At 34.5% G+C, this 27,208-nt stretch overlaps 2 protein-coding genes across 3 annotated transcripts; one reads left to right on the top strand and one right to left on the bottom strand.

Moving 5' to 3' along the window:
- Window positions 1–1,453: 1,453 nt before the first annotated feature.
- On the top strand, window positions 1,454–9,186 carry UBP15 (ubiquitin-specific protease 15). 2 transcript variants are annotated; one of them, XM_011079519.3, is made up of 14 exons: window positions 1,454–1,564; window positions 3,670–4,117; window positions 4,627–5,068; window positions 5,190–5,628; window positions 5,703–5,848; window positions 6,050–6,138; window positions 6,246–6,331; window positions 6,410–6,572; window positions 6,818–6,941; window positions 7,045–7,202; window positions 7,291–7,375; window positions 7,618–7,830; window positions 8,051–8,112; window positions 8,388–9,186. In XM_011079519.3, the coding sequence occupies exons 2-14, from the start codon at window positions 3,831–3,833 to the stop codon at window positions 9,031–9,033; spliced, it is 2,940 nt and encodes a 979-aa protein (XP_011077821.1). In that variant the 5' UTR covers window positions 1,454–1,564; window positions 3,670–3,830; the 3' UTR covers window positions 9,034–9,186. The 2 variants fall into 2 exon arrangements, with proteins under 2 accessions (XP_011077821.1, XP_088734339.1); XM_088878213.1 differs by lacking the exon at window positions 1,454–1,564 and adding an exon at window positions 2,531–3,320.
- Window positions 9,187–9,310: 124 nt separating this feature from the next.
- PHYLLO (2-oxoglutarate decarboxylase/hydro-lyase/magnesium ion-binding protein) lies at window positions 9,311–22,501 on the bottom strand. The gene is made up of 28 exons (XM_011079506.3): window positions 22,217–22,501; window positions 21,949–22,140; window positions 21,147–21,364; window positions 19,853–19,970; window positions 19,591–19,707; window positions 18,756–18,839; window positions 18,390–18,449; window positions 18,184–18,255; window positions 17,729–17,833; window positions 17,464–17,658; window positions 16,995–17,093; window positions 15,847–16,410; window positions 15,447–15,671; window positions 14,917–15,216; window positions 14,628–14,695; window positions 14,374–14,532; window positions 14,105–14,230; window positions 13,895–14,026; window positions 13,684–13,798; window positions 13,159–13,314; window positions 12,783–13,013; window positions 12,455–12,622; window positions 12,086–12,229; window positions 11,439–11,900; window positions 10,684–10,980; window positions 10,439–10,596; window positions 10,230–10,337; window positions 9,311–9,732 (listed from the first exon to the last, which is right to left on the bottom strand). The coding sequence occupies exons 1-28, from the start codon at window positions 22,379–22,381 to the stop codon at window positions 9,492–9,494; spliced, it is 5,079 nt and encodes a 1,692-aa protein (XP_011077808.1). The 5' UTR covers window positions 22,382–22,501; the 3' UTR covers window positions 9,311–9,491.
- Window positions 22,502–27,208: the final 4,707 nt, after the last annotated feature.

Raw genomic sequence — 27,208 nt, 5'->3', positions numbered from 1 at the left:
AATACAATTTTGCCTAGTTTTAGTTACTCAAATAAAAAATAAAGGCTATACTAATTAAAATTAAATAATTCATACGAAAAATTCAAGTTTTAATTTACTTAAGAGCAAAGAATAATAGAATAAAATAAGACCCGAAATAAACATAGGACATTCATATGTTGTACCCCTGAAATATTCCCATCTGCACATTTTGGTCATTATGCTGCTCGGCTCACATGCACCCTATGGCAAATCAGCTGTCAAACCCATCATTCCTTCATCAAAATATTTATGATTCATCATCAGACTTCTTATCACCCTATCCACCACCATCATTATTCATCTCATTACTCACTCATAACCTGCACAAGAATCAATTATTATATATAATTAATAAAAATTATGATTTTTCTATCAACATTTCCATATTCTTTTTATTTGGAATTATTTGTTTCTTTCAAGTTTAATTAAATATACATTTTCTAATTTAAAAAATATTGTTGCATAATAGACGAACACCTCTTTACTAGATATTAGCTATGGTTAAAAATTATAATAATTATTTTGGTCATTAGATAAAATAATGATCAATATTAATTAATTATTATCAAAATTTAAATTTATGCATTAATTTAGATATTAATTTTATTATTTTATAATGCGTCGGACCCACACCTGAAAGTAGTGTTCTCGATTTCGTAATAAGACAACGTTTGACCTATGTTGTATTTGAACATTATGAGTGTGTCCAACATGAATCTATTATTTTTAAATATTTGAATGGTGGCTTCTCACACGTATCAAGAGTTTTTTTTTTCCCAAGTTTATGTATATTAGTACTTGTTATGATCCTCTAATGTTTGTTTATGATTTTAATTTTTGAAAAATATGTATTTTTAATTTTGTATATTTTTTTTTTGTATGAAATAAGAAGATATTTGGATTAATTAATAAAATTGTGTTTGTATTAAATCGTGGTGTGAAATTAATATATTTTCAATAAGAATATATATAAATAGATATATTTTTATTTTAATTACTGCTTCAAACATTGAAAATTGAAAATGAAAACATAAACGGATGTTAATAATATTAGAATTGTAAATTATTTGAATAAGACGCAAAATAATTGAACTTATAAAGTGATAATCATAATAACTTTATAATTTAAATCATAAAAAATTAATAAAATATATTAAGTTCCAAAAGAATTACTTTAAGATATGCTTCTAAAAAATAATTTAAAAAAATAGTAATGTAGCATTGCTTATTTTCGCTCATTATTTTCTAGAAAATAATATAAAATTCCACAAAAGAGTTCATTCGAGCAAGAGAAAAAGTGTTGATTAGACACTTTCATGAGTTTCCAAGGTCCCACTTTTTCAAACTTTCCAACCAATGGGAAAGATCCACGTGTGAGTACTAGACCATGCAGAGGGTGTATCTGTGAGTGGGTCACAGGGAAGTATACCCCGGGGCCTTAAAAGTTGAACAAAGAAGAAAGCTTAGTGTGAAACTGTGTTTTCTGCAGTTGAAGGCTAATTAGGCTGCGGTTTCTCTCACCATTTGAGAACTCAAAATAAAGGTACAATCTAATCAGACTTATGCTTCTTTCATTTTTTGTACGATGGATTTTTCTTCATATGTTGATATATATACATATATATTATCCATGGGTATGTGATTGAATGTGTATGTGTATGTGTACTTGTGTTTGTGTGCGAATGAGTATGAGTTTGTGTTTTGTCAATAAATCTTTGAGTTTAAGTATCTTTATGATGTGGGATTTGGTTGTTCTCTTGAAAGCTTCACAAAGATTAGATCTTTTTAATGATGTGATGTTTGGAAAAATTGAATCTTTGTGGAGGAAAAGAATTAATGTGGGTTAAATTTTATTATTAAGAGATTTCGGTAGAAAGAAATGTGGATTTTAGGGGTTCATTTATTTCTGAATCCTGTTCGATTAAATGACAGAATCTGGAGAACGTTTTGAATTTGATTGGTTCCAGTGAAGAACTTTCTTTCCGAGTTACAAGGTTGTTTATACTGGAACAGTGCTTTGTTATGCTTTTTTTTTTTTTTTTTTTTATTTCTCTCTTTTATTTAAATTACTGCAGTGTTATCTCATTGGAGTTTTATGCCTACCATAAGTGGTGCTTTTGATTTCTAACTTTGTCTGTCGGAAGAATTTTTCTTGTCATTCTTGATCAGTTGCCCTGTTTGTAACAACCTTCTATGTCAGGGAAAGTTAACATTTTCTTCCGGAGTTTATGCCACGTGTTTTCATGAAACCACAATGTGATTGAATGTAACTTTAAGTTTCTTGTCGTATGCGAAGTAAATGAAAGGTGGTTCTAGTGAAGTTTCTTATCGACAGGTGGAGCAAGAACTTATATTTGTGAAAAGTAAAGCTTCAAGATTTGCATCTTGGTTACAAATATTTCTTTCTCGGATTACTGTTGCATCAGTTTTGTTTACTCGTTCGCGCTGCAGGAACAGGCCACAGAACATTTCGTTTGTTGTAGGCACTTGGATGCATATCATTTGTGTTTCACCTATGTTTGAAGCCATTGGCTAGATGGATGAATCTTATCTTTCTCAATGTCCTTTTAAATGTATCTGACTTTTCAAAAGTCATCATTCTTGACTGCAAAATAGTTTTTTGATGATTTTACGGGAGCTTCTCATTGCAAAAACTATCTTGTAAAGACCTATTTTGTGCAAGGCATACAAAAAGGAAACTCATGAATCTGGAGATGGAAAACCTCGTGAGCTAATACAAGAAGATTAATAATTGTGAGCAGTTAGCCAATCACTTGTACTCAGAATGGTAAAATTGAGCAGTTTGATAATTCTGTAATCTAGAAAACGAAAGTTATTTTATTCACATTTCACCTGGAGAGCATTTTCATGCTGTTTTGAAGGCATCTAGCTGGTAATGCTCTATGTTCTTAGAAAAATTAGCAAGTACCCTGAATCTTATTGTGTCCGTCAATATTTCTCTACAGGAGATGTTTTCAGTGCTTTTCTAGGTTACTTCAAGAATGTTGGTTGTCTTGATTTCTCAGTATGTGACTGTAAATTCAATTCCTAGAATTGTATTTTCCTGAATAGTGAGGTTACTTGGTTGAGCTAAGTATGTTTTCTTGATTCAAGTCAGTCATCTTCTTGATGTTGTGATGGAGAAACTAACCAGGGAGCGGAAATTGAACAGCCACCATATCTAGCATAAGTTCCGAGATACATCATTTGGCACCTCTGCGTGTATCCTGGGTTTCATTTGTACAAAGCACTCTTTGTCTGTGCATGAAATGATTTGGAGTAATCCCTCTCTCGGAAATGTAAATGTCAAGATCCTGCATATTAAATGTTTATTTATTTTTAATTGTTCCGGTATATTGTGAAGAAATTGACAGCACTCTTCCTTGTTGGTTGGTCAGCTATGACGTGAAAATAAAGATGTAACTTTGTGTTCATGTTCCGAATGATCATTAGATTCATCTGTTAAATAATCAACCATAGGAATGTCGTCAAAACAAATCAATTTTGGAGTTTCCGGGTTAAGCATTTATGTATTTACTATTGTTGTTGCTACTGCTGTCAATAACTCTTTGTATTTTCATGTTTTAAATGAATTACAGTATGAGCAGTGGTAAATTTCTCATCCAAAACCACATTTTTGTTTCTCAGGTGAGGTGCACCAGCACTAAGATGCGGCATATGATGAATAGTGTATATATAATTAATGCCTGAGTTTTTAACAGACTGGGATTGTGTAGCTAAAGGAAGTTTGTTGTTTGGAAGGGTTTCGTTTTCGGGTGTGTACAGGACATGAGTATGCTTGTTGGGACATGCTTGAGCCAAGGGAAACCGATATACCAGCTCTGTTTCTTGTCTTTGTTGTGCTTCCCCTGGTTAGTTATTTCGTACTAGGAAAATGGAGTGAGACTGCAAAAAGGAAAGAGAGGTCAAGTTTGATCACTGAAGGAGCGGCTGAGGAAGCTCTGCAAGCCAAGGATATGGCTGTTGGCCGTGTTATGTCTGTGGTGCATTTTCCAAAAAGTGGAATTCGTCAGTGTGCCAGATGCTTTGGCCCAGCTAAGACTCGTTGCTCACAATGCAAGTCTGTTTGGTATTGGTATGCCAAGTTCTTCACTTATCTCATGATATAAATTCACTTGTCGTGAAGTTAAACGCAAATTTGCGCCTATATGATTTCCTGAAAAGCTTCACTTGTACACAAGAGGCTGGGTACTGGACCCAGAAAAAACCTGTCCTCTTTGAAGATATTTTTCATTATGAAAATGATCTTGGCAAAAGATTTTTACATAGTCTGCAGTTTGCTGCATTAACAACAGATTCCTTTTCATTGTGACAAATCGAGATTGAGGTTGAAGACTTCAAGTGAAACTTCAGTATATTTGATCATCTCTAAGTAACTTTTTGCGTCGGCAATTCTTTCTTTTGGTTGGCCAGAGTCCAAGCAATTTATTACGTCAATAGTTTTCCTGTGTCTTTCAGAAATAAATTTAACATAATGTAGACTGATGTAGATAGGACATGGAAATTTTTTGGGGATTCGGAATCTTAGGTCAATTGCCAGCTAGATCATTATAGTATCATTATAAACTTACAATATCCATGCAGTTCTGGAAGGTGTCAGATTTCTCATTGGAGGCAAGTTCACAAGCTCGAGTGCGAGCAATTGGGGAAGGACTGCCAGAGGTCATGTCTGAAGCCTATACCAAGTGAAGGATCTTATCAAGGGACCTCATTATCATGTGATAAAACTATGGAACAATGTTCATCCCAATACAACATGTGGCAGCCAAGTGTTGATAAGGCTTCTTTAGAGGATGTTGTTTCTCCTCCCTCAACTACATTAACCTCTGCAACTGCCTCAAGCGTGATGCCAAGTACAGCTGGGAAATCTGTCATTAATCGACGATCTACAGAGATCTGCTCATTGCTTAAAGGCAATAGAGACTCATCAAGAAAAGCAGATCGTGCTGCATTAAAGTCCCCTAAGGAAGTCTCTGGGTTTTGTTTTACTCACCCCCCGCTCGTTCAGTCACCGGAAGATGCTTACGTGAGATATTTTTCTTTGTTCCATTATGATTCTATATATTTTCTCCATATATAGATGGATATTAGCTTAAATTATTTGTAATTGTTCATTTTCTCAAATATTATAGTAATTGTTGTTGCAGCTGAGGGAAGGTGATTGTGTCCTGTCAGAACATCATGCTAACGTTCTTCCTGCAGCTGAGAAAGCATATGGTGGTCTAAGAAGTACCTTGCTGGAAAGTGGCACAACAGAAAGTGAAAGCTTAAATGTAATTGGTAGTGGAAATAATTATGGGATTTTAAACTCATCAACTGCAGCAAGGAGTGACACAAATGCATATGACACTCAAATGGACTTGAGAAACGGAGATTACTTGTACCAGAAAAGAATCCCCTGCTGCGATGAAATGAAAGGCTTTAATTCCTCTCAGAAGACTTCAGTGAAAAGAAGTAACAAATCAAGAATTATTTCGAATTCTCATGGAATTGAACCGCATAAATCTCCAAAATCAAGGGTGAAAGTGTTTAAAGAACCACCATCTTCAGATACAAGTGTAGAAGTTCAAAATGCTGATGAGTCAAGTAGGTTGTTGTACAGTTTTTACCTTGTAGTAGAAGGCAGTTGCTCTTACCTTTACCAAGCTATTTTGATGCAGGAATTGCTACAACGAAGGTAAACATACAGGACTGTAATAGGGTCGCAAACCTGGGAATCATGAGGATGATGGGTATGAAAAAGTCCACGAAAATTGACCAGCAGCGACATTCAGAAGATAGTACCAATAGCCACAGAAAAGTGAAGGTCAGTTTTCAGAAATGATCTATGCATGAGTTGCACAGAAAATGTGGGGTGCATCAGTAACATGTCATGAGATAAATGGAACTATTCATAAGATTGGAAAAAGGATTGATTCTATTTTGTCCTAGCTGCACAATTAGCCTTGCCGCCTGATTGATGACTTCACCAGGAAACTCATCATATTGAACGTTTCTGAACTACCAGATGATTTTTCCCTATGAAGAATTTGTGAAGTGCTTTAAGTTTGAAGTTTTCAACATGACACCTAGAGGACTTGTGAACTGTGGGAATAGGTAAAAACTACATTTTGTGCTTCCAGATGTTTTCATCTTACAGAATAAACAATTGAAAAATCACATAGTGTGAAAATATAATATTATCAGCTTTTCTTCTTGTGCAGTTGCTATGCCAATGCCGTATTGCAGTGTCTGACATGCACAAAGCCTCTGATTGTTTACCTTCTTCGACAATCACATTCTAGAGCTGGTACTTGCTTCTTCCTAAGTGCTAATTGTGGTACTCTTTAGTAGGACAAAGTTTATTGACGTCTTATGTACATGCCAGGATGTGCGAAAGATTGGTGCCTCATGTGTGAGCTTGAGCAGCTTGCATTGATGCTGAGAGAAAGTGGTGGCCCTCTGTCACCCATGAATATTCTTATGTACATTAGAAGTCTAAATTCCCAGATTGGGGACGGAAGTCAGGAAGATGCTCATGAGTTTTTAAGGTCTTTAAGCACTTAAACAAAAAAAAATCTCATTATTACTTCTCACCCCTACCCCTTGAATCTTTAGGTGTATCTTGATGCATTTGCTAGAGTGCTTCCAGTTTATTTATACTCTTTGTCGAAACCTTAAAATACAAGCCTTATTTGCTGGTTGACTATCAAATTTAAACTTATTTCAGAACCTCTTCATTTCATTCTGGGTATAATGATCATAGTTAACTTCATCTAGTGCCTTGCATTCTCAGGCTTCTTGTGGCCTCAATGCAATCAATATGCTTGGAAGGATTTGGGGGAGAAAATTTTGTTGAGCCCAGGCTGCAGGATACTACTTTTATACAACATATGTTTGGAGGATGTCTTAGATCAAAGGTGGTTGATCCCTTAGGTACTCCTAGATATTTCATTGTCAGATGCCTTTTCTGCCAACTGTTGTATTCTATAGTAAGACTAAACTGAATAAACCTTTCGTCAGGTTAAATGTTTGAGATGTCACCATGAGTCAGAGCGGTGCGAGAATATTATGGATCTTACTTTGGAGATATTTGGTTGGGTTAAATCATTGGAGGATGCGCTGACTCAGTTCACTAGTTCAGAAGAGCTTGATGGAGAGAACATGTATAGATGCACAAGGTATGCTAACCCTTCATCACGCTCTTTTAGAACGTAAATCCCAGTTTACTCGATCATATTTGTGGTTCTTAATATAATTGAATAAAAGGTGTGCTACATATGTTCGAGCACGGAAGCAATTGAGCATACAAGAGGCTCCAAATATCATGACCATTGTCTTGAAGAGATTTCAGGTATTGTTTTTTCTTTGTTTTATTCCAATCATCCGTTTCTTTATCAATTAGTTTGCAATATCGTGAGAAGGCTTAAGTACTTAATTGATATAACTATTAATCCTTCGGAAGTTACATTCTGAGATTCACACAATGAAGTAGGATTTATATGCATGTTGGATATTTATTTTCTTTATTTCTGTTTTTTGTTACTTACCTTCTCGTTTTTTATATTGGTTTTTGACCCATGTTTTAATTATCAGGAGGGAAATTACGGGAAGATTAATAAATGCATCACTTTTCCGGAAATGCTGGATATGATTCCATTTATGACTGGGACTGACGACATACCTCCGCTTTACATGCTTTACGGTGTTGTTGTGCACCTAGATACATCAAATGCATCGTTTTCCGGTCATTACATATCATATGTGAAAGATCTGCAAGGCAATTGGTTCAGGGTTGATGATACTGAGGTAAACTCTTCTAGAGGCTCAATGCAGTGTGTGCATGACTACCATGTAATCTAGTCTGGTTTCTTGTTTTCGTAAAGTATTCTCTTCTGTACTGAATACTGGAATCTGTGTTCTTGACTTTATTGCACTTTACTGATGTATTGTGGTTCATATCTGTTTATTGGACTTTAATTTCTGTTTGATAAGGTCTCTCAATTTCCATTTGTGGCTTGGTTGGCAGGTCCAGCCGGTAGAATTGAGCCACGTGATGTCAGAAGGTGCATATATTCTGTTCTACATGAGGTAAGCTTCAGAATCCGGGTAAGATAGGGGAATGTGATATGGTATGTTTGGATAAAAAGAGTTGGATTTGGAAAGAATTTATTGAATACACCATAATGACTCAAAAAATAATTCAAACTGGGAGTCAAGGACTTGAAATTTATCATAACTTAAGTTAGTCAAACAACTTAGTAGATTTCTTGTGACGGATTTGAAATTTTGGATCTATTGATTGAATTACAAGTTTGGATTCTGTTTTCACTTTCCGTGGGGTTTTGACATTTGCTTTTCTCCAGGTCATACCCTCGCTTGGCCCCTGCTAGAGGTTCTAACATGAAGGCCAGCCGGCGTCGGAATTCTGGCATCCCTAAGCACGACCTATCAGAAATCCAAAGGTCTTCAAGACCTGAACAGAGCAAACTAAATCACAACTTAGTTTCGGATCATAGGTTAGAGACAAATGTAGACTATACCAACATCTCTAGAGGAATCCTTATTAGAGAAAATAGAAATAGATCTTTGAAAAATTATGCCGGGTTCTCAGATGTTACATCTAGTGACTGGTCCCCATTTACTAGCTCAGACGACTCATCATTTACCACCGAGAGCACCAGAGACTCTTTCAGCACACTGGATCATGCAGAAGTCCGGTTTTCGTCAATCTTCCAGTCTCTGTATCCAGCAGACTGTACATCCCGGAGAACTATCTCGTGCAGTGTGTTTCCATTCAGTAAGTCTCTGACAAGATTTGCTCATGAAGAGAAGGGATTCATTTCATTTTCAAGTCCCCCTAGACTTGATCAGGAAGAAGAGTCTGCATGGCCGGACGTTGAAATTCGAACTGCAGGTTCTTACGGTGAAATTAGCGTTGGTGAGGATGTAAATTATAGTAGTGATCCAAGAAAAGGACCCCCTCAAACTTCTGTTCATTGTACAATATGATTTCTAGGAATAACTTTCTTGAAATGGCTAAATTAGCTAGTTGACATTGTGCCTCATATTTTTTGTTTCCAATATGGCCATGAGGCACATGAATATTAATTTTAACCAAGAATATGAAAAGGTTCTCACTTTTCTGGAAAGTTTTAGTTTCAAGCTTGCCTATTTCTATGATTTCTTTATGTACTTGCAAATAGTCCATTCATATGTTTATTTTAAATTTTTAGTAATATCACAAGTACAAGGAACAGGAAACTTGAAACATAGCTTGAGCGCTAAATGAGCCCTCCAAGAAAAAGAACACATTTGAACTGGAGTTGAAACACATAACGTTCTCTAGAAAATATGATCAGATGTTTGTTCAAGGGAACAAACAGTAAAGATTATTTTTATGTGGTTGCAATTAATTTATTTATGGTTGAAAAGAATGAAATGATCCAGATGTATTCTTTTGAAAGAAATTAAGTATTCTTCGTTCTCTTCATAAACTGCCTTATAGCAGTGATAACAGCAAGGGGATTCTCAAGATGAACAGCATGCCCGGCATTTGGAATTTCAACAACTGGTGGTGAATCGGAACTTCCATTTTCATGGTTGATTCTAGTGTGCATATCACGAGCGATTGCTTTGAATTTGGCGTCCTTTTCTCCCACTATAAGCTGAAGAGGCACTTTGCAGGTCTTCAGATCTTCCCACAATGATCTATTATAAGAAAGTAAGCAAGGAAAAGATGAACTTGTAAGTGCATACAAGGACTGAGTTAAAGGAACAGAGAGAGTGTTCAATATGTCTGCCTAAGAACTGAAAATGATGATATATTACGTAATGTTAAGCAGGATCAGCGCTCAAGCACGTAAGATCAGCAAGACAGTATAACAAGCAAACAAGTTCGCGTTTTGCTAAAATGTCATCAGTCAGTTGAGTTCTTTGCTGTGTGAAATAGTTGCATTTCTTATCTTTCTTATAGTAGAATAAACATCACAACTAGAAACATTATGATTCTGCATGGATAACAATACAAATAACTCAAATCAACATAATTCACACTGACACAGTTTGTATCGAATGAAAAAGTTAATTATATGGGCATCATAAGGGCAAAACTCAATGTCGTGAAAGCATTCTGAAAAGGGAAGCTCAACTCACAGTGAGTTGAAATTTATAATTTTTAGTAATGACCCAAGATTTTGGAAACTTACGGCTGCCTTCCGATGCTTAAATCAGATAGAATTTTGCCAAGAGTGTGTAAGTCATCATGCTGCAAACGATTGGTCACTATCTGCTCGAACTTTGGATGGCTTCTAAAGCTGTATCATAAAAATATTGGTGACAATATGTTAATATATTCAACTATGAAATCTATCAAAGCAATAAGTGGATTCAAATGCACAAAGGAACAATCCATTACCTGGCCCATAGTACTTCAGCATACCAAGTCTGTATAAAAAATTCTAAGCCATTTGAGACAAGAATACTAGCTCTGAAGTCATCTTTTGCTTTACGGGTTGCTCTTGCATCGTTATCTATCAGACCCGGGCTTCCAGAAATTATCACAGCTCTTTCGACCTTTTATTGTAGCACATTGTTAGACACTTATGATTGGTTAAAAATCAGAGTTGCGCCAGAATACATTTTTGGCATATAATTTTATACCTTATCACTGCGTTTTAGGGCTGTGTATAACGCGATCCTGGCTCCCATCGAGTACCCGACAAGTATAACCTTTCCAGGAGTAAGATTATTCAATACCTTGCATAAGATATCAACCACCACATCAATTGATAAATTTGGTCGGTCTGAAACGTCATTGCCTTGATATTGCAACTTTGATCCCCCGTGACCAGGAAGGTCAATTGCAATGCATCTGGTGGAGCCTGACATGGCCTTCATGATGGGAGTCCAGTCTCTACCAGCTCCTAGAAAGCCATGAAGAAAAACGACGGTACTACCCTGCATTGATAGGAAGGTAAGAATGATAACAAAAAGAACTTAGCTGGCTTAGTCTATCAATATGATCAAAATCAAAGTACTGGTACAGAATAAGAATTTCGTTAAATAGTATTTCAAGTTTCAAGTTTTATAAAATCATTCAACAAGTTTATCTCTTCCTACTGTAAATTTCAAATGTCACTCATTGCTAGGATCTAGCCTTACTCATTATCACATGCTGTTGATTTATTGCACCATCACTTTCAGGAACTGTAAAAGTAAGGATATTTGTTCAACTGATTGGGCAGAAGTCATACATCAATAACACTACTAATTATCATAGAATCATAAAAATCACGTGTTTTTAACATGTACGAGGATCTGGTAATTTGTGCAGGGCGTAGTAGATCAGTTGGCTGGATAATCATTGGAAAATAAAGATTTGGAGAAACTAAAAGATGATTTAGTTTATTACTTACGTCGATGCTTTCCCCAGTTTCAAGCACATTTGTGGAAAATGAGACACCTTCTGTATCAACTGCTAATTGATATTCCTTCACTTGTTCATGAGTGAAGGTTCTAACAATCACATCAGGATTTATTTGACATTTTTGGAGTAACCGACCAGCATCAACAGCATCAGCCTCTATAGAGCGGTGAGATGGATTATAATGGATATTTAAAGGCTCAACCGTCACATCTTCCTTAAACCACTTATAGGTTCCAAAACCATGCGCCACACATAATTCTGCCTCCTTGTTCATCAACTTTTGCATCTCAGCATTTTGCAGGTCAAGATATCGAGCAAATTGGATGTAGGCGGACAAACCAAGTGAACTTTCAAATGCAGCACTGACGACTGTCATTTTTCGGTGCTGCTGAGCCCATCGTGCAACGAGTGCAGCATTCTCGAAGCCACCAATAACACTTGGTTTTATTACCTAAGCCCAACAAAATTACAATGTCAAACGTAGCAGATATGTGCATTAGTGCCTTAGTTGGATTTCAATAATCTACGTTCACCCTCTTATCCTGCAAAATCTTCTTGATGCAATATATTGAATGATAGGAAATGCAGCCAGGCTACAAGTGATATATAGTATTGCCAAAACATAATCCTACTTACAACAGCAGCAACTCCTGAGTGGTTGTATTTCTGGAGGACCTGGAGATGATTCTCCCTGATAGAGTTGATGGTTTCATCCAACGCCACTGCTAAGCCAGTTTCTTCACAGAATTTCACTATATCTTCTTCATTGTTAACAGGCTCCTGAAAACCCATTGTAAGGAAAAGAACTTATTCAGAACATGATAGTTCATAATATCAAGCCGTCGCAGAATTCTAGGAAAGTATCTATACTCCTGTAAACAGCACAAAATCTATACAAACACTGATAGAAATGCCAAATTCTGGAGGGAGCTTGGTATAGAATATCCAATGGAAAAGAGAAATTCTTATGGCTTGAAAGCATTTATAGTTGGTAAAATATCATACCTCGATATACTGCAGGGAGCAATCTTTGACACTGGAGGCAAATCTAATGGCATCATCATAAGTCCATTTCCTATTTGCATCTGCACGGAGTACAATATGTTGGCCCACTTTCTTTCTCACCTCTTGTATTACAGCGATATCTTCAGCGGGATCCGCTCGACGTGCTACCTGTGAAAGAACAATTTGAAAGCTCAAGTTGTCACTATCCCAAAATAGAAAAAATATAACAATGATTATGTGCTGCAGAAATAAAGCATCTCTCTTGTAGCTCCACAAAATCTGGAAACAAAAGCATTTCACAATGGGTAAATTTTGAGAATAATGTTACTTTTATTTTTAAGGCATTAAACCCCTCTGCAATGAGTGTGGATGCGATGAAAGCTGTGTCTGCTGGACTTCCATAAGAGTCAATAAGAGCACAAATTTGAACATCGGATGTGGACGATTCTTCCCTCCCAGGATGAAGGATATCCAATAAACTGCTACCATGTCTACTAGCAATGGCACTGAAGACAGCCATCTCTAAGCCACATCTGACACTGGGAAAGATTGAACCTGGCTATAGTATATTGGATGCATTAAAACACAAACGAAAACAAGGTCAAGAAGATACAAGAAGAACTAATCGAGGCAGCCAATTCCTGCATATTGCATAATTTGGTGCACTAAGAAAATATGAGAAGGAAAATTGCAAAAAGACCTACCGGAATTCCTAAACTGTTCCATATCCAAGAAGAGACAGAACACTTCAATAGAGGTAGGATGTTATTAATTGTGTTTCCTTCTATGACATGAATAAGAAACCGAAGTTGCTCTTCCACATCAACCAGATTTTCTTTGTGTATTTCAAGAGGTGCAACCTGTGCAAGCGTTAACATTTGAGGATCATGAACACAGTTTTGTTATGTTCTTTTCAATAAAATAGAAACAGGTAAATGGTTTTGGACTGCAAACAGTAAAATAAAGTACTATAAAGTGGCATAAGAAATTCAGGAAACAGAAGCCAGTTTTTGAAAGAATGTCACATAATAGAAGACAAAGTAGTTAAATTCAGTAGTAACATTAACAAAACTCTGAACTAAGCTTGGATTATCATAATATTAAATGAAATACCACCTTGTCAGGAAAGAAAAAAGATTCATTTATTTGGGAAGAAAGAAGTTGGTCTAGTTATACTCTCTGTAATCATTAGAATGGAAACTTTTAGCAAAGAGCAAAACTACAGTCACCTCTCCAAATCCAGTACTTCCATCTTCAAGAGACAGCCTTATAACAAAACCTTCTCTGTATGACGTTGTGTTGGAACTCCTTGAAGCTGAAGTAGGTGGAGCATTTAGCTGAACCCTGTAATAGATGAGTTGAAAAGTATGATAAAAAAAACTTTTTAGAAAAAATTACATTGTTTCATGATCCTGCTTTAGGTTGTTACACAAGGCTCACCGATACTGTGAGTACTCCATTTTACTGATTTTGTATAACATATCACCATTGGAGGTGGAATTCGCAGCTGAAAGCTTCAAGAGGGTGTTTAAAGCATGATCTGAGGCTTGACGAGTAAAGTTCCTCAAATTACTGAAGAGGCAAGGAATGTATTAGCATAGGGGAAAAGGTAACAATATGTTAATTTGGGAAGTTGATTTGCTGAAATACCTATGAAATTCGACGTTGGTATCAATTCCGCTTTCAACTTCCACTACACAATCAGCATCTTCATTCTGAGATGTGAACAGTGCATCCTGCAACTCCATTTTTGTCTTGACCTGTATATGCTTCACACTGCATAGACTATTTTTTATCAGTAGAGATGCTTGATACACACTCCAAGAATTCTACATTGAGACCAACTTCAAGGTTTTTAAATGTCTTTGTCTCACATTTGAATTTCCATATCAAACAGAATAAAGATTCATATTTCTTACCCATGTGCCAGACATAGATTACGTATAGAAACATTGTGAGATGTGTAGAAAAACTGGTCTAATATACTTCTGTCTAACGTATTTGCAACTGGAAGTTGACTGAAGATTGCACCACCGTGATTGTTAAGCACAAGTATGACCATTGGCTTCCGGCGAGTCCTTGAAGAAAGAAAAAATAATATTGGTAAAGTCAGATAAAAGGCATAGATGACAATTTCACCAAAAAAGGTCATTGAAAGACACAAAGCTTCTACCGTTGACTCAGAAGTGCCAATCCATTGGTATCATGTAGAAATGAAACATCTCCCATCACAAGAAGTACCTTCATATTAAAAAGACATACAAGATAATCAATGACTACTTAGTGGTACACATTTATCTTGCTAAAAGTCTATCATTTAAGGAAAAAAAGGAAGAGTTGGATCCATCAATCAGTGGCATCATCCATCAATATCATAACTCAGAATAGTTATTATATGCAATTGATCATTTGTAAGAAATTACATGTCCATAAGAAGTTCAGAAGTAAATGGTCTAACTCACTCTTTTGTTGCAGCCAACTGCAAATCCAATAGCAGTGCTGATCAAACCATCAATACCACTAGCACCTCTATTTCCAGTAACCTGGACCCAATGGCATGGTAAACCAGAACTAAGCATCAGTGAAGCACTGTGTGTACATTGCACCCAGTTACTTCCGTACATGTCTGCATCACGCACAGGCATGCTGTTTCCAAAAAACAAAGCAGATCCACACCGAATGGCTTCAAAGAGTTTGCGTGCGACATAGGGTTCAGTCAATGACTGTTCTGAATTAATCAAAAATGATGTCTCCCAGGCAGCCTACAAAGGAGAGAGGGTTATTTCAGGAAAATGATTTCGGCACATAGTCATGGTAATACTCAGCTCCAGTAACACAATAAGTTGTTACTATAAAAACTATAAGTATCAAAACCAAGATTCTAGTTGAATTTAAAACAAAATCTTATGCAGCTAGTCTGATCAGTATGGTATTGAAGCAAAAAAATAATAAGAATACGTTCAACACAAAAGCCTTAACTACAGAAGCATACCATCATGTCCAATCCACGTATAAATTCCCTCCATTTTTTGCTTACACGTGGAGTGCAACATTTGATCAAGCAATCACTGAACTGAGCGATGGTACTTTGAATCCTGTGTGTCATGATTTGAGAAGGGTCATGACGACCTGGATGAGTATCAACCATGATATACGGGCAAGGAGAGCAATGCTCTATCATCTGGGAAATGCGTCTCCCTGTTATCCGGCTTCCGATCTGTTGTTAGAACAAAGACAAAAAAAAAAGGACTTCACCAGAATTCATCTAATAACTAACATTACATCAATTTGTAGAAAATATTCTTGACGAACATGTGGTTTCTCATTTGAATAAAGGGTTGATTTTGGATGGGCTCTTGAAAAACTGTTTAACTGAAAAAATTGAATTTTACCTGTATTATGACATCAGCCTTCATCCAAGCTCTGACAGAATCTGACAGTAAGAGTTGATCCATCTGATCGACAAATAATATGTCCTTGCTATCAAGAAAAGATGACAAGTACTTCCTCAACCGTAAGCCTGATTGAGCATCAACTACAACTGGCCACAACAAGTGTTTAGCCAGTAGAAGAGCTGCCCATACGTCATCTTCGTTTTGAATAGAACCAAATACTAAAATCCCATGCTCTGCCCCTTGAATCAGTTTAAGAACTTCAGCCATATCCCCATACATGTTATTACATGCTAAGGAATGTTGTAATGGAATATATCTGGTAAATGGTTCAGAATTTGACAGCCAACAGTCTAATCCACTTAAACAGTCATGATTCCAATTTCTTGGACTGTTTGCTAGTGGTTCTCGGAAAGGGCAGTTGATATGTATAGGACCATGTGGTGAAGATGTTGCTTTGTATACTGCAGAGTCGACTGTGGTAAGAACGAATCTTGCAGAAATATCATCAGTAGGTGGAGGAAGACTGAAAAAGTGCCTCACAAAATTTCCATAATGATTGACCTAAAAGACAAATTTGTAATTGATTTATAGGAGCAAGCCATACTGAGTCATCACATTGTCATTAAACTCCCAAATCAAACGCTCAACAGTTAGACATTTGTCTTACTGTAACACCAACAAATGCAATTGAATATAATTAAGAGATGGCTATTTTTTTTGTTTTGTCCAACAATAAAGTGTATATGCACTTTAAATCAATTCAAAAAGCAGTGGCCCATATGACTTAGTCGAATCATATCCAGATAACAATCAGTAACTATCGCTCCATGTTCTGTCCAGGCAGGGTTGAGATTCAAGAAGAAACTGGACAGACATGGAAATTCCATTCTACCTTTTCTCCTACATTCTTAATTTAATGACAGGTGTTAATGCAGCATAACAGCAATAGTTTCTCTAACATTGGGTAAGAGAACCAAGCATGTCAATGATCTAATTCTCTTAAATTTCAAAAAGTACATCAACATGAAGCATAAAAATTATTATGTAACTGGAACTCAGAAAAATAGTCAAGTATCTCACAGCAATTTCATGAACCGAATATGAACAAATTATGCCATCACATGCAAAAGCAGTGGCCTTATTACCTGATTGATTGCTTGGTTTGCCCCAACATCTACCAGCTCAGGGGGACGATCTGCTGTAAGCAACAGCATTGGTACAAAATTCTGGCTGGCCTCCACAACCTTTATATCAGGACAAAGTGACACCATTAGAGAAAGAGCAAAACTAAAATAGCAAACTGGATGAATTCAAAAAGTTGAACAGTCACGGAGAAGAACATTACAAGAGGAGTAATGAAATTACCTAAAAGTGTAGTATGGAATTATTTGTGTACAAATATAAAGCAAAATGGAGAGTATAATAGCAAAAGATCTGGTTGATCAGACAGCTATCAATCCAGAAAGACTTTATCATAAGAAAGGATGTCTAGCTTGCTTTATGGCTCATGTACATTGGAATAATTCTACCAAAACATCCCTTAAGAAGTTTGACAAAATAATGCACTTTGGAAGAGATACAGAACAGCCATAGTTATGGAAATCTAGAACTCACAGCAGGAAAAAGATTTGAGACTGCTGTGCCAGATGACGTTATGATGACTGCTGGTTTCTGGGAACCTTTGGCATAACCAAGAGCATGAAATGCAAGGGACCTTTCATCAATGCATGCAATACAAGTTGTAAGTGGGTGACTAGCAGCAGCGATCGTCAGGGGAGATGACCTTGATCCAGGAGCTACACAAAAATACTAGATAAAGAATAAATTAGAAAGTAGGAAAAACAAAAAGCCCAGAACAGATTCTCATAGTAAGGCTTACCGTCAAACCAAGTCGGACGCATTCTTCAACTATTAAGGACGCCCACAAAGCATTGATGTTGGGACAATCCTGAGTGAAATAGCTGGCTTGATTGGGCTCATCTTTCTGGTGGCGGAAAAGAGACAACAAAATGAAGCAAAAGTTTCAACAACTGCATCAAGCAACAATACCAGAAGTAACATCGGGAGAACTACTTCAATTAACTGAAAATGCAGCACAACCTCTTTTTTAATTTAGTAGTGAGATGAATTTAGTGCCATCAAGTGTGCAACAAGATCAGCTAACTATTAGAATTGAAAAGAATCATAAAACCATTTGTTCCTAATCAGGGTTGCAAATGATCATAGTGACATTTGAATTATGTTTTGACCCATAAAAGTAGGACAGACGCCAATTCCAAATACAACAAACTAGAAAGTAGACGAGAATGTTCCCCACATAAATTTGTTCCATACCATGTTATTTCCAATTGATAAAGTTGGTGAAAGTCTTGCAGAGAACTGACTGCAAGCAGATGAAGCATCGCCCTGTAAGAATATGGGCATTAAAAATGTCAGTTAATGGTCTTTTGGACAATAAGCAAACTGGTTTATAATAAAGAAAGAAATATTACACTTTATGCATCTTACAATAATAGGTACAAGGATAAGGAGATGTCTACCTGTTCACAATTGCTGGTATCAAAATGCCTGCCATCCAGTAAGAGAGCATTTATACGTACCTACCAAAATATTTACCCAGATACATCATTCAAGAAAACTATGCAAGTAATCCATACGAAGAAAATCAAATCCTCTTTCAAGTTGAAATAAGAGAAGACCGAGAAATGATTTAGCTAATGAAAATAAAATAAATCCCAACTAGAGTAAGCTAATGATAATCACGTTAGTAACTGGATTTCCTTGCTATGTCAGCAACAAACAGGCACAGATATAACAAGGAGCAGATGCAAATGCCAAAAGCAATGCTTGGTAAATAATGAATCTCAGTTGATTTCACTTCCAATAGAAGTTGAGTTTGTCCGTACCATTTGCCTGTGGTCCTGTGCATTGTTGAACTTTGGAAGAGAAGAGTGAATTAATGGGCTAAAATTGACACAGGAATGTCTGGCCTGAAGCAAGAAAAATGCATGAGATCAGAGAGAGTGAAAAATGAAAATGAAGCAGGCAATAAACAAGTATAGCTCCAAATCAGCTTCAGTTTGAAAATTACAAGTTTCTTACAAATTCCAACTCATGTACTCGATGTGCAGAACTTCTGAGCCATTAAGAAAAATATACAGATGTATTTGATATATTAACCAGAGATGACAAGGAACATGCGAATGAAACTGTTAATGAACACATTCAACTTCTTATCAACAGTGAAATATTTAACTGAAACAACAGTTTAAATTATATGGAAAGCTAGGCATTGAAATAAATTACACATGCTGAGTGACATAAACTTCAGTCTCAGCTCCTGTGGCAAAGGCTAGAAAACCAAGACAAGAAAAAATCTTCAGTATAATTTGTGGCTCAGCAAAGACAACTTCTGTACCAGGTTGATCTGTGAAACTGTTAGTAAGAAGAAACATAATTATTTTGCCTCAGCCAGATCTTAAACTTTTAAATACAGTGAGGATATGAACCTAGCAACTGATTTATCAACAAACAATCAACCTACTCCACGTATCAAACTCCACTTTAACAAGTACAAATAGAAATTCACAAAGGAGAACCAAGCAACTTCTTTGGTTTCTATCCTCTTTTATCAGAATCAGAGAAGCATTGTAAGAGAATCTATATAAGCTTCTATTATTCTGTCATTTGATTCCAGAAGAAATTGTGACCACAATTTCGGGAGGCAACAACTCACACTACCTGGTCAAAAGAGACCTCAAATGTTTGAACAGCTTCACGAAAAGTACACATTGATGAGTCATCCCATGCCAAAGTTGCAACGAGGAAAGAGATATCATCAAATTCATCCAACTCAATCTGTTGAAAAGATAAATCTGATTATGAAGTGCTGTAAGTACAGGGCAGAAGCACTCCAGGACTCTCAGGATCCTACTTTTTAAATTATACAGGAACAAGTGCATGAGTAAGGATGGTGTGAAGACGCAAAGAAATGATTTCTTACATGGGGAATGAGAAGGTAAAACGAACCACTCTGATGTTTTATATTAGACATCTCTGTGTCAAACTCGACATCCAAGAAACCATAAGCCTTTGAAGATGTTGATTCAGCTGGAAGATATCTGCAGAAAAGTTACATTGGTATACTAGATTAGACATTTATTATTTTCCCCCACTAAACTTAAAACTAAGTAAAAGATTATGTGCTGAATCCAATGCAGTTAAGGCTAAAACCCAAGCTCCATCCTCTACTTTTGCTTCATACTGTTTCGGTGACTTATGGTGAATCAAACCAAGTAAAGGCTGATTAATATTAGACCATAGCAATGCACACCACAGAAGGAAGACAGAATTCTATGTGTGGGCTCATCCAAAGAAGAATTTGACTCTAAAGATATTAAGCGGACACAAGGCAATACTACAGTAGTTAATTCCCCAAATGATAGAACCAAAAATCTGTAAAGGAGGCATCACTTTTATTGTTGTTCAGGTAAATGGTGGAGCTAGGTGTTTCCTGTGACATTGTTGTGGTACTGAAGAGTCAAGCCCACTCTTAAGAACTTAGTTAGAGATCATGTTACAAGTCAATTGCAAGTCAATGAAACCACAGGCTATAATGCTGAATTCTAGTGTACCACAAGAAATTTTCTAAGAACAAATAGCATGAAAACATTTTCTGTTTCTTCCCATCCTAGGAAACCTAAGTCCTGAAGAGTCTCCAGTAATAGATGATTGGAACATCCTTGTACACATGTTTCTTGAAACTCTCTCTAAAACATTACGAAATGAGACATTTGCTTATCCCATTCCTATTAAGCATCTTGACAGAGACTGAGGCAAAATACTAATACTTAAAACCTTATATGCTCACTTTGGAAGGCCATCTCAGTAATATGCATGGCTGCCACCACTCTCATGTTGAGCACCATTAGACAGAAGTTAAATAAAAAAGTGACAAAAACTTGTACCTTGAGGGGCAGAAGCAATTACAAACATATAAAATATATTTTCTAATAAGCCATCTCTTCAACCACATATGACTTATCCAGTAATTTTCTTTTTCTATTGTTTTTTATTTTAAACTTCCTGCAGCATTCTGCATTCCTCAACCAAGTAGATTTATTGAGTTCCCAGGACCATTGATTAAAGGAATAATGATATGAATACAGACATAAGATCGTCTATAAATAAGGAAATTACAGAAACCAGTGTCATTTAACCGACATGGGAATATAGCAGGGGCATAAAGCTAATTCAATTCAGAATGTGGAGACAAACTAAAGATGAAATGGGTTTACCTCTGAATAGCATTGTGTTTTCCTGAAGCATCAGGAGAAGATCGCTTGAAGCTGACAGCTGAACCAATACCAAAAACCCCCCTGGTCCTTCCCAGAGAAAGTGATTTATACGTTGGATTCTCCTTCTCATTGGAAAGGAAGAATAAAGGAAATACCTTTGATGCCTCAGGTTGAGAGCAAAACCAATTCAACGCTTTTGCACTTGGAGGCACTGCAAGCTATGGAAGTGCAAAGCTCACATCTTTGTAGAAGATGATGAAGATCTGAAGAGAATTTTACAACTGCAAAGTGCAAAGCACAAAAATTTTTGGGCATGCACATGCATTATCTAAGGAAATAATACTACACCACAAAGCTGCTTTAAAACTCTGCCATCCCCCCTAAATTGGAGGACATGCAAATGTTTATAAAATGTGATTCTTCAAGCATTTGATCCAAAATACTATGTAATAAAAAGATGCTACTTTACAACTTTAAGCACATGCAAGGATGGTTCATCACACTATAAGTAATATCATTGGATGTACATAGCAACCTTGAGAAACTTAGAGATTGGTATATAAGTCAAAGGATCTCAATTTGCTAAATAATGAGAGAAAACCTCTGACCAGATCATATACTTATTTAGTGAAGTGCTCAATGAGTTCAGTAAAGAGGATGAACCACAAACAAACACAATAAAATATTTCAACAAGCTAACAGGAACAAGAGTTTTCATCAGTTACGACACCATAACAAGATTCTTTTCAAATAACGCTCAAAAACTCAAATCATAATAGAGTAATAAATTACAGGCTAGTACCTGAAATTTGTACATCCCACTTGAACAAGAAGGAGGATTGGCCTTCAACTCCTCAACAGCCTCTTTAATCCTATCCAATCCTTGCTCTAAACTCAACGCCGGTGGCAAATTACGCGTAATACAGGTGTTAACCAGCAATGCAGCATTCTTACCTTCCAAGACTTTATCTTTGCCCATTGAACTTCTCACAACCTACAAGATCACAAACACAAGAAAGTTAATAAACAACATTAAAGACAACCCACAATGCTAAAAATCACATAAAAACCTTCGAAATGGGATTTTGCCGGTGATTGAAGCGAGTCAAATATGGCAAAGCATGTTTCGGAACATGGGTGCGCTTAGTGATGGTGATTATGGTTTTCTGGTGGGGTTGGAGCAGTGATGGATGGAAAGGGAGAGTAATTGGAGAGTTTAGGGTGAAAGAGTTCATTGGTAATGGAGGATCGGTGAAGCAGAGGAGCAAGCTAAGGCATTAAATGCTGCTGCTCCAAACAGACATATGTATACATATATATATATGTATAACTGTGGCTGCAATTCTGACATCTTCTGTCAACTAAACTTTTGCAACTTATGATTTAAAAATCACTATTAACTTTAGATTACAAACCGTTTTACATTTGTCATAATTCCAAAACTAAAATGTTATATCTTTCCATGATTTTTTCAAGCATATATGATTTTGTTTGATCATTGAGGATCTTAATTTGTTGAAGAACAAACAATTATATTTTAAATTGCAGAAAATTTTTCTTTTTTTTTTTCAAAAGCGATATTATCTATAATTAAGTAATATTTTAATTTATAATTCGAATATATATTCTTAATAATTAAACTATGAATACTAATAAAAAAAATAATAAATTATTACAAACGTATACAATTAAGATAAGTATTCATGGGTCAAGTGAGATTCAACAAATTACATTATATTTACACAATTATAAAACTTAGCCGAAACAATTATTATAAGAAAAATAATAACAATTTGGATATAATTATTTACTACAAGAATCACTAACAACTACAAAGTGGAGATTTTTCAGTCTATTACAGATGATCCTGGCCGTGCAAATCGCTGCCGTTGACTAATCGCACGGTGATTCATAAGGTGCCAACTTCAATTGTTTTAATTTAGTGATGACTTAATCAACCAGAGAAGTATGGAATATAATTTATAATTGCAGTTGCTTGCCTCTCATTTATTTATCTATATTATTATAAAAAAATTAATTTTTTTTTATCTTTATATTCATTTTATTCTTTAAAATAAATATTCATAATAGTAATTTTAATATTTTTAATTATTTTTTTTCTCAACCCACTGCTCCATTTTTCTCTCTCATGTTCTTCATATTTTTTATTCTAAAAAACTTTCATAATTTCAGTAAACTCTGTTACGATTAATTTTCTCTCTCACATTCTCCATATTTATTACAAGTTCTCATATTTTTAATAAACCCACAATTATATTTTTTTCTTTTCTTTCTTACTTTACTCTACATTTCTTTTTTTTTCTCATATTTCTTTCTTTTTCCTCACCTTACTAATTTTTTTCTCGTCATCTCGTAATATAATTTTTTACATACTTGTGGGAACCGCGTACAATAAAAACTAATTTATTTATAATTAATCAAAGTATTATTATAAAATTGAATATGCAATACATCAATATTTTTAAAGCAACCAATAATTTTAAAATAAATAAATAAACAATATATTCTTATTAAAAATAAATTAACTACGTACATTCGTAAAACTTAAACTCACGAGTTATTAATTACGAGACCTCATCTTCATTATTCAAATAAGGAATTGTTGGTAAACAGTCTGAGTTATTAATCACAAATTCAACTACCTTGCAAGACCAATTTTCCCTGAATAAAATAGGATTGATTTATTGGCCATATATATGGACTTTTCCAATTTAATTATACTATACGACAACTCCTTTTCTACCTAAAATTTAATAAAAATATACAGATTCCATAAGTTGAAATCAAGTGGGCTTGCAGTCATCTTGACTTTGGGATTTCAAATATTACTTTTCATCAAATGTGTTCAAACCTTCTCAAATGCTCAAACCAATTTTAGATAACCCAAAATTTCCGTTATTGAAAATGAACATTATTTTGAATTACATTCTTCTTCTTTTCTTTCCTTTTTCTTTGATATTTCACGACCTCCTTACTCTAGCAAGGTATGTCCTTCTTATAAACAAACTCCTGAGCAATGTTTCTTACGATAATAGTTTATTATTTTTTTGTCTCGTCTGAACGTACTTATTAATTTAAATTATTGATGTATTAACTCAATCTGTAAATTTAAATAAAATAAATTATATAACAAATAACATACTATAAACAAAACCAAAAACACAAACTCCTAGAGAATATGATATCAAAACAAATACTACTTACATGCCACGGTCCAACACAAATCACGTTGCCTCCAAATCAATATTCAACCATTAAAAAAAAAAAAAAGAAAAACCCATCTCTTGTCTGTATTATTTTACAGAACAAAATATTATTGGGAGCAGTTTGTGTATGTTTCAAACACTGTGGAATCTAGCAGTCAACTTTTTTGGGCTGCCAAAAACCTCAACAAATTGAAGTAGGATAGACGAAAGAGTCTTGATAATCAATGCCAATTTTCATACTTGCCAGTGCCCTCCGTCTATAAGAAAATTCTTACCATACTGTCGCTATCATTATTGTTTTTGTTGAAAGTCAAGAATCATGCCGAAAACTGAGAATATAGTGATGTTATTAAATAAAATATTTAAATGTTACAGTGTATATTATAATTTAATGCCATAAATTATTTGAGTAGGTGAAAACTATAAATGGCACGCTAGCTACCAGGCTGCTGACAAAAAAATTATATATATTTTTTAGATATTCATAAATATAATATTATGCCGAATATGATTAGTTTTTAGACATGGGGACATTACCAAGTTGGAAGAGATATATATTCACGGGGTCGTCCTGCTGAAATCACGTGATCTTTAGATAAATTTTGAATTCTTTTTTCAATTTAAGGTTTTTATGATTCGTCTACGATGATTTTAAATTTTTAATATGTATGAATTCATACAACTGAGTTAAAATTAAAAATAGTCATCTTCCATGCTTCGAGTACAATTTGTGGTATTCTAATATTATACGATCTTCATTATCATTTTCTTACAATTTATTGACTTAAGCATCGAAGGGTTAAAACCGGACCCTTCTTGATGTAGTTTTGATAGTGGTGTAATTTGTACGATCACATCTTAAATAATCGAGGAGTATCTCTTTTTCCTAGAACAACGATAATGAGATAATTAAATTATTAAAGTGTGGTGTACTCCAAAAGAATTACTATTTACTAAGACGATCGAGATTAGCTAGAGAAAATCGGTACTGTAAATGACACTTATTCATAAATTAAGTGCTAAGACCTATACTCATTTACCTGCCTAATTTCGTAAATGATAAATCGTGAATTCACAAACTACAGAATTTACAAAAAGACTTTCACGTAACTCCAAATTCAAATCGATTACCATTTCAGTAGTATGACGAGTATTTTAATTTATTAATCATTGGCAAAATTATATTTTTAATCATGTAATTATAGATTGTCAGTACTTTCTGTCCTGTAATTTACTTCATTTATACATTTAATTATTTTTTAATAATTTAGTCACGGACATTAATTATTATATGGACAATTTTAATTCACGATTGGGTGAATTTCATTTTTAATTTCTGAGTGTCCTTTTCCAGTCCCCTTGGCTTAATTTTCAATCCCCGTCAGAACCTAAAAGTTTGAATACGAAAATATGACAGGTGCATGGTATCTCTAGTGATATTAATTAAGTTGAAGAGAAGACAACAATCTTATCTACCACCATATAATATTTGGTTGGCAGATCGTCTCATATTTTATTTAATCTCTCTTAATTAGTTCAAATGGCAATTCAAGCATGTCACATGCTTCTCAATTTTGGAGTTTATTTTCAATAATTCCTCTGATTCAATTATGTATGTTAAGGTTGATGGACTCAGAGTTATAAATCTTACGATAAATTACGGTCATCTTTTTTTATATTTTTAATATAATAATAAATATTCTCTTATTATTTAAAAATTTATATTAAAAAAGAATCTCTTTAGCCTTCGTTAAATTTTCATCAATTTTTTGTGATAAATTGACCAATTTTTTCTTTTGGGTCATATATTATAATTTTTTATATATATATTTTTAAAGAAAATCTAAAATATTTTAATTCCTTGAGTCAAATTCAAATTCAAATCTATTGATCTAAATCTAGTATTAAAAATAAGCATAAAGTGTGGGCTAGTGAAGAAATGAAGAGAAAATGTGGTCTTCTCACCTACCCATGTGGCTATGATTTTAAATGCTAGCTTAGGTGTATTCTCATGGTATTAGCTGTAACTGTATAGTATAGTTGTCTGTGCTCGTTTATATATTTATTACAATCATTACCCTATAAAATAATTTGGATTATTATATTTAAAATAAATCTTATTCAAAATACATATCTAAATACTTGTATGCGTCTATATATATATTTTAAAATATTGTAAATACTATTTTGAAAATTAGGTTGAGCTTATATTGTAAAATGGACAAAATTATATGTAATTAATTAGAATATTTTCAATAATATGATATAGTTTAAACATTTGTTCATGTAATTGGATTTAAAATATACAATTTTAATTAACACAAACTTTTATTTTTATAAAATTATATGCATGATATATATATATATATATATATATGAATTACATCATGATTCATATATATTTATGTGTATTTTAAATAAATAACATACATTGTCAGATATTAGTGGCAGATATTGAGCTTTATAATATTTTTGCTGTATGTATTTTATAATAAAATGATACAGTTTTAAAATTAATTTTCAAATAAATGTGACTATAGCTATAATTTGGAGGTAAAAAGTGCATTAATTATTGTAAATTAGCTATACTTAGCAACTCATTTTATGTCATGTATTTTTTTCAGGAGATCGAATGCGACGTTCATCTAGTTAGATCGTAAGCCAATTGTCAGTCTTATAGGTGGGTAAGTAGTGCTATTGTGAGTTGGGAGCTCTAATTTTATAGATACAATAATATTAAATTATGACTGAATTGGTATCTTATATTTTATAATAATTAGATACTCCATGTATCTCATTTTTCACATGTCGTAGTGAATAATGTTATACCAAGAT

The sequence above is a fragment of the Sesamum indicum genome, linkage group LG1 (assembly GCF_026168435.1).
Source record: "Sesamum indicum cultivar Baizhima isolate 11 linkage group LG1, ASM2616843v1, whole genome shotgun sequence".
NCBI lineage: Eukaryota > Viridiplantae > Streptophyta > Magnoliopsida > Lamiales > Pedaliaceae > Sesamum > Sesamum indicum.
This window is presented reverse-complemented; position numbering and strand designations above follow the sequence as displayed.

Coding starts and splice junctions, on each gene's coding strand:
- UBP15 (XM_011079519.3), top strand. CDS start 3,831: ATGCTTGAGCCAAGGGAAACCGATATACCAGCTCTGTTTCTTGTCTTT. Junction 5,629..5,702: donor TCAAAATGCTGATGAGTCAA/GTAGGTTGTTGT, acceptor ATTTTGATGCAG/GAATTGCTACAACGAAGGTA. Junction 5,849..6,049: donor ATAGCCACAGAAAAGTGAAG/GTCAGTTTTCAG, acceptor CTGAACTACCAG/ATGATTTTTCCCTATGAAGA.
- PHYLLO (XM_011079506.3), bottom strand. CDS start 22,381: ATGAACTCTTTCACCCTAAACTCTCCAATTACTCTCCCTTTCCATCCA. Junction 15,672..15,846: donor AGGCTGATGTCATAATACAG/GTAAAATTCAAT, acceptor TTCTAACAACAG/ATCGGAAGCCGGATAACAGG. Junction 13,315..13,683: donor GAAGTACTGGATTTGGAGAG/GTGACTGTAGTT, acceptor ACGCTTGCACAG/GTTGCACCTCTTGAAATACA.